This window comes from Chaetura pelagica, unplaced genomic scaffold, assembly GCF_000747805.2.
Source record: "Chaetura pelagica isolate M959 unplaced genomic scaffold, ChaPel_1.0 scaffold43, whole genome shotgun sequence".
NCBI classification, from domain to species: domain Eukaryota; kingdom Metazoa; phylum Chordata; class Aves; order Apodiformes; family Apodidae; genus Chaetura; species Chaetura pelagica.
The window spans coordinates 156,351-167,089 of NW_009952803.1; the positions used below are offsets into that span (position 1 = coordinate 156,351).

The 10,739-nt window shown below is 37.6% G+C and overlaps 1 protein-coding gene across 1 annotated transcript in view; it reads left to right on the plus strand.

Annotated features, from left to right (window-relative positions):
• The first annotated feature begins 4,272 nt into the window (after positions 1 to 4,272).
• ARPP21 (cAMP-regulated phosphoprotein, 21kDa) overlaps positions 4,273 to 10,739 on the plus strand; it is a 106,189-nt gene continuing 99,722 nt past the window's right edge. The window contains exons 1-6 of the mRNA XM_009994990.1: positions 4,273 to 4,319; positions 4,415 to 4,583; positions 6,254 to 6,459; positions 6,836 to 6,877; positions 7,269 to 7,310; positions 8,171 to 8,260. Of these exons, the coding sequence (XP_009993292.1) occupies positions 6,292 to 6,459; positions 6,836 to 6,877; positions 7,269 to 7,310; positions 8,171 to 8,260 (342 nt within the window). The 5' untranslated portion in view covers positions 4,273 to 4,319; positions 4,415 to 4,583; positions 6,254 to 6,291. The remainder of the gene's footprint in view (positions 4,320 to 4,414; positions 4,584 to 6,253; positions 6,460 to 6,835; positions 6,878 to 7,268; positions 7,311 to 8,170; positions 8,261 to 10,739) is intronic.

Below are 10,739 nucleotides of genomic sequence, written 5' to 3' on the forward strand. Positions count from 1 at the left end.
GGGCTGCTACTCTTTTAAAACAGCTGATTGTTGCATAAGATCTGGAATCTGACCCGATATATATCAGTCCACCCCATTTGCACCAAATTTGACCACCATTGCCAGTGATGGTTGTTTGCTGGCCTTCTTAGGGTGAGTCAGTGGCCTCTGCACTGTGGCTGGTAGACAGATGCTCATGTTTCTGTATCTCCTGGAAAAAAAACTGTCTGCTGAGAGTCTCTGTAAAAGTGCCAGCATTAAATGAGTATAAATAACTTTTTACCCACAAAGGTCTGTGGCACAAAGGAGCAGAAAATGTAAGCAATTGCTTTATCTGTTTTTGTACTGATGATGGAGAGGGGACGAAGTGAAGACAAGAGGAGGAGAGAAATAAAATGAGGGTTCAAAGATTTCCTTTAAAAATACTTTTGCCCTTGTTTTCTAAGGTTTAGTTTTCAGTCTTTTGAGAGTCAGTGAACCTGCAGGATTCCTCTGATTTCATAGCCTTAATTCATATTTTATTTTTTACTTTTTTTTTTTTCATAGTAAAGCATTTTGGTGTAAGAGCGTGCATGGATTATTATCTTGCTACGCTATATACAGCAGCAGACTTGGCGTACAAGTGCATATGTGTTTATGTGGGAAATGTGGGAAGATGGTGCAAAGGAGCACAGAGTACCGATTAGATAATGATGTAGGTCCTGAAGACTAGGACTGACAACTGAGTAGTAGTGTATTCAAACAAAAAGTTTAGGATTTATTCTTCTTGCCTTTTGCCGGTTCATTGGCGAGGTGGTGGTTGGTTTAGTTTTTTTCTTTGGTTTTTGGGCAATAGATTTAGTGTCCTGAAGATTTTCTTTGAAGTTACCACAGAGAGTTGAAGGTTTTGTTTTTGGTGTGAAACTTGAGATTTTAGTAGATTTGCTTGATGCTGGGAACTGGAATGTTTAATGAAGTGTCAAATAACACAAAGTTTATGCTTTAAGCCATGGGAGTTTGGCAACATTGAGGGCTGTGTGTACTGAGTATCTTAAGATAATGCCTTAGTCAGTTTCTAGGAGTCTGAGTTAGTTAGCAATGATGAGTCAAAGCTATCTTTATATGTATGAGGTGTACATATTGCATAGTGGAAGTCATGACTAACATCTCTGCTCATGGGCTTGTTCTGTAAGCCATTCATATGAGTGAAGAATCACTGTGGGATGAGAAGGATCCTGATTTTTAGGTACCTCCAATGTCAGCCAATTTTCAGTTACAGGAGGTGTTCCACCTCAAATTATTTTACTTCTGTGCTGAGCAGCTTTATTTGGAGAAAAAACCAAAACATTGAGTTTCACTCTGGCAAGTTTCTATCCTGACTGCTGGTGTTGCTTGCTCTTGTTGAGCACTTTTGGCTGTTTGGCTCCAGAATCTGCTTGTCTTCTCTTCTGAGAGAGAACGTGTTGATACTGGGAGGATAAGGATGTCAAAAAACCTGCTTCAGTATGTGATACCTTTTGAGACCATCAAAACATTTCCTGATATATAATACTGAAAGGGCTTATTCTGCTGTGGTGGACTCTTAGAGTTTTGTCAGATATGTCTCTGTTTAATTTCAGTTGACAGTCAGTTTTCAGATACTCATTGAGAAGGACTGTCTAATGTTTTCAATCATTTTCCTATTCTGTGCTTTTTTTGACAGCTCTCCTTTTGAGCATAGCTTTTAAACTCTTGTGTTAAATTAAGTGTATTCCTTCCCGCAGACTTTTCTTGGAATCCATGTGGTATGTTTGGTATGAACATAAATGAACATGGGTGTCTGCTTCCGTCCGTTTCTCTTCGAGCTCTGGCAGTAGCTGCTTAAGCTCAATATTTATCTTAGCTTCTACAGTGAAAATCCTGTAAATACAAAAAGTAGTTTAAGAAAAAAAACACTATAAATCCTGCACGGGCAGGTTATATTTCTATTAAAGTGGTTCTACAAATGGCTTTGTGGGCACTGTTATTTTTCTGTTTCATTGTGGGGTGTGATCCTCAAGTTCCTTTAAAGAATGAAATGCTGAAGATTGGCTGCAAGCTCCTGTAGACCGCTTCTAAGATCCCAGCACCCCTATAAAGTGTTGCTCCCTTGCAAATAAAGAAGGTGGTTTTTTGCCTAGCAACAAGTTTTATGGTTTCTACCTGAGGATCAAAAACACAAGTGCATTTGTTCATCCTTTTGCGTCACTTTGGTACTGAAGATTTTGACAGTCAAATTATTGCTGACATTTCTGTTGATGTGCAAGAAAGCGAATAATCCAGTATGTTTTTCCCATAGCAGTGCTGTCACTGCAGGACTGACAATAATAAGAAGTACATTCATCACTTAATAACCAAATATCCTGGAAACGCATGGAAAACAGAGGTGTATTTTCAAAGAAAATGTCTCACTTTTAATGGCTATTTTCTGACTGGTTCCTTTTTGCTATTTGTACTCTCCCTGAAGTATTTTATAGAAATGAGCCTGTTTGAAAACCCACCCAAACAACCAGAAGTGAATTTTACGTATTGTAGGATGTAAGTGATTAGTCATCACTTGTAAATTGCCCAATTGAGGAGGAGGAGGAAATTTATATTAAGGGAAGGTGAAGAACTTGATTTTGACTGCTATATGTCTCAGTTCTTCCTGCCCTTCCCCCCCCCCCAAGATAATTATGAAGGAATTTTTATTTATTTATTTTTTAAAATCATCCTAAGAGATACTGTCAGCAGGTTTGAGAAATGATAGCTGCAGACTGTAAGCTTATTTTCCACTTGCTTATGTTTCCTTGCTGAAATTTATGGGATTCTTTTGTCTTATTTTAAGATTCTGTGGTCATCTTGTGCATTGCCAACGAAAAATGATGTTGGCATTGGAGATCTTAAGTGTAACAGCATGAGGAACTCAGTTTATAAAGGTGTATGTCTTTGGTAAAGTATGATAAGATTATGTTGAGCATCTGTGGCACAAGACCAGAAATAGTTTATTGGAGTCTTGACAGATCTCTTCACTTGCTGGATATGATACCGTTTGGTTGGTTGGTTTGTTGCCTGTTTTTTCTTTTGCTTTGTTTGTCTTATGAACAGATAATTCAAAGCACATGGTAACATTTAATAATACTGAAATAATACTTTTATGTCCTGATTTTGGTCTATTTTTCAGTTAGTTTTGGAGGTTTCTGATGGTAATGTTCTGTTCCCTGGCTGGCTGTTTTCCAAGTGAAAGTGAAATTCATTGTATTTCCTCAGATTTTTGGTTTTGGTTGTATTTTATTTTTTTGTCTCTTTTTCGGAAATGTGAAGACAAGCATTAATGGGAGGGCTAAAGGTTTTTAAATCAGTAGTTAATTCACTCTTTTCTCTCTTAGTATTGGCTCCATGAAATACATTTGCATGTGCTTGAATGCTTAAGCGAAATTTTCCATATTGTTTCTTTGCCACTACCATCATGATCATATGTTTATCATTGAGTTAAAGTTTCTGAAAACGTCCTGCAAGAAATGATGAAAAGCAAGTGGGAAGACATACTCTGTACAGATGCTCTTTGCATTACTGTGTACAAATTCTTAAGTGATTTGAGGAAAGTTATTCAATTTTATGTACATAAATTTATGGGCTGGCAGTGGTAGTTTATAGAACAGCCTGCTGGTCTCCTCTGTGTGACTGATCTCCGAGAGAGCAGGTCTAGATTTTGTGAAAGGCTAAATTACATGTCTGGCATATGAAATTCAGCTCTCTCAACGTGGTGAGTTCCAGTTCACTGCCACATACTGTACAGCAATTGCAACCATGTGCAATTTAAAATGTGCCTCAGAAACAAGGAGTCTAATATTAGAGTGAGATGATTTTCAGATTATTTTTTCCCCTCAAGTAGCATGATACGTATTTCCGCCTATTTGCCTTTTTTGTGTCTCTGCACTGATTGCTTCAACCATGATTCATGAGCAAGCCTTGAAAAGTGGTGCCTGTTGTTTCAAGACCTAGTTTCTTTTTCAATAGTGTTTGACTATTGAGATTTTAATTGGAGCAGAAGCTGTAGTTAAAATCAGGCAAGTCCCTTTTTCTCATATCCTTATTGATTTCTGTTGAAGCAAACAGATGAGCTTTTATATAAATATGTATATATGCTTTTTTTTTTTTAATGAAAAGTGCTGGAATTCACTAAAAAAGGTTAAAATTTATGTGAGTAATCTTCGATGCATAATGCAATTGTTAATTTTAGCTCCTTGCGTAGGAGCTGTTGTGATTTGAACAGCCGGCTCTAGCATTCATTAGAGAAGAAGCAGGCAGTTTTGAGACAGGTGGAGCTGGATCAAGCTGTGCAAGTGATTTGCTTGAAACTGGTCATTAATATTAGAAATCCGGTCCTATCCTTTGCATCCTTACCTTTTACCATGATCGTTACCATTGTTATTATTTACTTTTCGTCTCTTTCCAGGTTGACTATGATCCATCAAACTCTCTGAAGGACCAGCATGGAGATTGGCACTCTGAACTGTTAATGGGGACATGGGACTCAGGTTGTCACTGATCATTTATGTGGACTTAACCAGTGAAGAGCAACAGAAGACCCTAAAAAGGCAGTGGGAATTATAGTGGTTTTTCAGGTAAATGGCTTCTTTGGTGCAGCTGAAAAACTAGGAGTGTAATTGTTTTTGTGAACACTGTAAGCATGTAGATGAAAGGTGGGGTGACGTGCCCATGAAGAACTTGTGCATGCATGTGCCTTTCTTGATAGAAATTCTGAACAAATTAAAGGCTATTTAATAGACCAGTTTCAGGTCTTGCTGTTCATCGTGTCTTGAATTTTTAGCAAAGCGGTTCAAGTTTTGTTTTTAACTGCAGAGTCACCATGGGACTTCCTGGGAAGGGTGGTGGGAGGAAGGAGAACAACTTGAAGCTTGACTTGGCTTACTGTGAACTAATTTGTGAGCTTCATATTCCAGTTGGTTTATTTGTGAACCGTGTAGTTTCATGTGAAATTCACGACCCTTCTCAAACGAGGTTACACAGGAAAGGTTTTATAGTTTTATTTGCTTACAGTGGCAAAGCAAAAGCAAAAAATTGAAGTTTTTAAAACTCAGTGTGTCTTATTTTTTCACTTAGAGCTAAAAAAAATGAAGGTGAGATCAGTTCTGTTGAATGTTAGTAAGAAGCTGTAAAAAGAAACATGGCAAAGTGTGATTTTTGCTTAGCAGCCACTGTTTCATTGTTCAGAAGTTGCAAGATACTGCAAAAAACCCTCTCTGAAATGTAACTCCCATTCTCAACTGCAGTTGTTTTTCCTGACTTCTTAAGCCAAATGGATGAGGAAAGAAAAGTTAAATTATTCATGAGTCTCATTTGACAATTGATCAGTGGGGGAGGCTTCAAGAGGGAGCTGGGGGAGAGAGAGAGAAAATAATAATAGGCTTTAACTTTGAAAAGACTTTAAAGCTTCTGTACAACAACCCATTGTGAGCTGAGAGTAAGTGCAGTTCAGTTAAGGTATCTTCATTAGAAATACCTGCTAAGGGCTTCCTGTAGGATTTTCACAGTGCTGGAGAATGACATAGGGTTTGGGAAGAGGCTTATGATTTTAATAATGGAGCTGTCTCTGATGCCTGAAAATGCTCACCCTGGGAGCTTTATTGCTAGATTTAGATTTCATATTTATATTGAATTGTTATCTCAGCAAATATATATATACATATTTGAACTGGTAGTGAGCACCATGAGCTTCTGCAGTGTACAGAAACCATGGTTGACTGCTAAAACCGGTATGGTTCTCATGCTTGACTTTTATTTCTGGTTGTGCTGTCTGTTTGGCTATTTTTAATTAAAAAAAACAATAATAAATCCCCCAAAATTAGAGAAGGGGAACACTGAGATGCAAGAGAGCTGGAATTCTGAATGGGTCCTTCCTGCCTGGCGCTGCTGAGCTCTGTAGTGGAGGATCCCTCGTGATCCCGCTTTTTGGCAGTCCCAGGGCTGGGCTAGAAGAGACAGGACTGGGGAGTCACAGCACCTTACTTTACATCTGCTTGCCTTACCAAGAGGACTATTTAGCTCAGAACTCTGCTTGTTTAACCTGATGCAATTCTGCTGTTACCCAATATTGTCAACTCATTACATCTCTTTTGCTGAGACATAGGTAGATTTCTATACCTGAGCTGCATGTTTTGCTTTTTATAACAAAGGAAATGAAATAACTTACTTGGGCATTAAAAATCAATAGATTGACCCCAGATGTTTTTTTGTGTGTATGTGTTTGTGTTGTGATGTCTTGACCCTTCAGGTCACCAAATCTTGTTATTTTAATTTCTGTCTGGAAGAATGTCTGAGCAAGGTAAATTGAACCAGGAGACAGCAGAAGAAACTGCAAAAGAGCAGGAGTCTGCCCTCTCTGAAGTGAACCCGGACAACTGTATCCTTAATAAATCTGAAAGCTCAGAAATAGAGGAGAAGGAGGAGAAGCTGAGCGATGCCAAAACAGACCTGCAGGTAAGACAGGAATGGTGAATGAGCACATTTAATATCAGTGTGTTACCATTGTCTTTCCACATCTGTGATCTCTTTAATTTCTTATGCTTTTCTTGGTTTTTCTCTTGTAATTTTAAGCTGTCTCTCTTATTTAGGTTTTATGAGTCATTTTATCTCTCTATAAAATAAATGCTGTTACTTGTTACACTTTTCAAGCTATTTAGGCTTCTGTCCATGTTACTAATTTTTCTGAGAAGTTAATTCCTAAACATCTGTCTTAATGCTTGGTGAAATATTTGAGTTTTTTCCCTCTTTGGGGATTTAGAAACTACCTTGATCTCATGAATTTGCAGGTAATGCTAATGAATAATTACTTAATGTGTGGTTTGGTTTGTAGGTGTTACTGCCAACAAAAAGTTGTTATGCAAAGCCTAAGAAGGTAAATTGATAAGAAGACTATCGGATGAGGGGGTTTTAAGCCTTTTTGCTCAATCGAATATAAAAATAAAGGGGGAGACTACAATTTAAGAGGAATTTGGAGAGGGGGAGCATTTACTTAAGTATGCCTTTTCTTACATTCTTATATGCCAAATTATGGAACGTTAAGCTGGTGTGTTTTTGTTGTTTCTACCTGTTCTTAAAATGAATAGAATTAGCAGAGATGATTCTTGGTTTTCCCTGATTTCCAGCCTGGGTTTGGGGAAGTTGTTTTTGCAGTCAGCAACTGAAAAAATTGCACTTTACAAGTGATTTTTATCTCTCTGTTAATATCACTTTTGTCTAGCACAGTTTCCACTGAAGTGATAACTGCTTCTCTTTTTTGTACCCAGAAACGAGGTGCAAATCAGAACCAGCAGAAGAAGAGATCCAAGGTAAGGGTCTATCTCTATTTGGAATGCATGTCATGGTAGGATAAATAATTTCAATCAACAGTCTGTCTGCAGTTGAATTTATGGCCTTCCATCACTTGTGTAGTGGTTGGGGTGTTTGGGGTTTTTTTGTTTTATTTTTTTTCCTCCCTCCTTTACTCCATAATCTAGTTACATAAAGGTAGAGCAGTTTCTCTAGGTGAAATGTGTCAGGCTCCTCTTCATTTATGCATCATACTTTTGTGCTGCTGGACTGGCTGTTTGTGTGTTAGTGTTTGTGCTTTAGTGTACCACAGGGGAAGGAAGAAACTCAGTCCTTTTGCTTTAGTAATTATTTTTTTTGTTTTGCTTTTATTTCAATTGACTAATCTTGACATCAAGAAGGAGAGAGATTGGCTAGCTCCCTAAGGGGAGTGGAGGTGGGAAATGAGCTTCCAGGAACCAAAAAACTCACCCCAAACTGTCTTTTAGTTTTCCAAGCATGTTTTATTGTTCATGTTCTTTGAATGTAACACTACTAAAAGGGGGGTGGGAAGGAACAACCAAAAGCAAACAAACAAACAAAAAAAATCCAAGCAAATTACAGAAGGAAACTTGGAGTTTATGTTCAGTTGACTTCAGTACTGGATGATGTTTGTTGCTGTTAGAACTGTAGCAGAAGTTATGAGCAAAAAGAAACCTACTCCTGTGTGGCAAATGGTTCCTTGCTTAGAATTGTGTTCTATCTGCACTGAAGGCAGATAACGTTTTGCTGGGTGGGTAGTAAATATTTGCAATATTTAGGGAAAGCTAATGTATGCAGTTTATGTGACTTGGGGTCAATAGTAGTGTTCTCTGTTTTCTTTTCTTTCTCTGTTACCCAGTCAGGAGCTAAAGGAAAACTCGTCCGGAGTCTTGCTGTGTGTGAAGAGTCATCCCCTCGTTCAGGAGCGGAAAATCTTCATGATAATCAGGTACACTTGCAATCATTGCTGTTAGCTGCATGTTCAGTTGCATGATTACGTTACTTAATTGGGAACTTAATTATGTCTTTCTTGGGGGAAATAATTACATCCAACAATGAATATGTTTTTTTATGAAGTTGTCTGGTTTAGCGTGAACTTTATTTTGCAATATTAGTTTTATACTATATCACAGGGTGTTGTTTGCTTTTTTTTCCAGACCCCCTGAAAATTTCAGCAAATGGAAAAGAATTCAAAAGAATTTAGATTTTAAAAATTAAAATACTAGTACCATTCAAAAAGAATATTAATATGCTCTTTTCTCTAAGGCTATCTCTTTTGAGGCTGCACCAGATTCAGTTAGGAATATACTCTGGTTTCTGGTTCCTCTGACATTCCAGTTCATGTTAGTTTCCCCTTTCACATAGAATTCATAGGTCCTCTGCTCACTAAAATACCGTGATGGAGCCAAGGATGCCTCCTACAGAATGGAATTCATTTTCTAATCTCTTGATGTAGATTTTCTGGTATCAAAAAGCATGTATCTGAGTTTATTTGTACTGGTAGTGTTGTATTTCCAGCAGCTGCTAGAATTCTGTCCCCTGCACCCCTCACCTCAATGACACTGGTGGCAGTCTTTGTAGACTACATTAAAAAAAACAACAACAAAAACAACCCAGAAAGCAAATAAAAACCTCAAATATTCTTCTTTGCTTGCCTGGTAAGAGCAAAGCTTTAAAAAAGAACAAACCAAAATATCGTGAGCACTGCCTATAATTTATGAGATGTTTACGGGCAAATGAGATCAGCCATCAAGAGAGTGACTTCTTGTGAGCTTAGCACAAAAACAAAAAAACACATGTAAGTGTACTTTCTCACTGTTTCCTCTGTTGACTTGAAACAAAGTCTGACTCTCCTCTTAGTTCTTAAGTATGGAGAGATTGTTCTAATTTTTTTTTAAGTTTTTCTTGAAATACCAAAAAGCAGGTTGTTTTAGCTAGGGGACGTCTACATGTTCTACTGCTCTACAATGATGCTTATGCAGTAGATGGCCAGTTTATTTTATCAGTTGTTCTGTTGTAGTTCTACACTTCCAGCTTACCTTGCGTTACCGAAGATACGTGGCTTTTGTTCTGCTTTCATTTGTATTTTCTATTGCTTAATGGAGAATTAAAAGGAGAATATAAAGAGATTGTATTAAGCATCGCATGGTAGTTTATAATGTACTGCACAGGACCTGTATTAAATGTCAGAGAGACTGGCAGGTTTTGAGGCAAAATCCCTGTCTGGATTGCATTCCAGTGCCAGGTGGAGGAGGTGTTCCTGTTACACACAGCCTCCGGTCTTACCTGATTTTCACCAGCCACAACAAAGATTTCTGTGACCATATTGAAACACGGGAGATAAAAATGCCTCCCTGGACACCAGATTCCATTTCCTAAAGTCACAATTGGCTTGTTGCAATTAATTAGATAGGAAATGCACTTTTGCTGTCTCTGATCTTTTACTAATTATCAATATGGCTCAGCTTTGCTGTGAGAAGCTGGACCTGCAGCTCCTCCTTGAACTGGCTGAAGGATACAGAAAGTTTTGTCCCAACTTAATTGCTTTGCTTTCACTTCATAGGAGAAAAAGCTTATTTTAAGTTTGGATTTTTTTTAATTATTATTTTATCTTAATGGTTTACAAAGCACAGGGAATTACCAGAGAATGTACGGTACATTGCCAGAACTACTAAGTATGGATTGTACTGCAGACTCGATGTTTGTATTTATATTTGAATACTTGCCTTCATTTTCCTGTATAGGGAAAAACTTGTTTACCTGTATTACTTGATCTTGAACGCTTACTTGATGGTTCACTATGTCCTTACTGAAAAAGAATGTTGCCTTTAATGTTATACTATTGACCAAGAGGTGTATTATTGCAATTTGAACATTTATTTTGTTGTTCAATATACTTACCTTGTATCAATGTATTTATTAATATTGTATTTTATTATTGAGAAAAATAAATAAAAATCTAAGAAAATCCACAGTAGCTTGCTTTCACGTCTCTACAGCCCTTTTGTGTTTCTTCTGGTGCATATATATAAGTATTGTTACATGTAAGAAAGTATCTACTGTGTGTTAATACGTGTGCTTATGTGTAAAGTCTGTTGTTTTTCTTTTTGTAAGTGCATTTTAACAACCACTCTGAAGGTTAGCATTGAAGTCCTGGGAATAGCATGGCCAGTACATTTTTCTCCTGTTTTGAAAAGCTAGTGGTACAGTAGCCCTGCTCTGGGTAGGGCAGGAAATCTGTTACCCTTCGGGACCTTTTGGCAGTAGGTGGTCCAAAGTTTGGTGTTTGAATAAGAAATTGAACTGCCATTTGAAGTGAAAGGAAGCAGCCATAACATTAGTCCTCTTGAGTGCAACTGAGCAAAACATGTTAGCAAACATGTTTCTGTGTAGCCTTATCTTAAATGACCAGGAGTTCCCACTCTTTC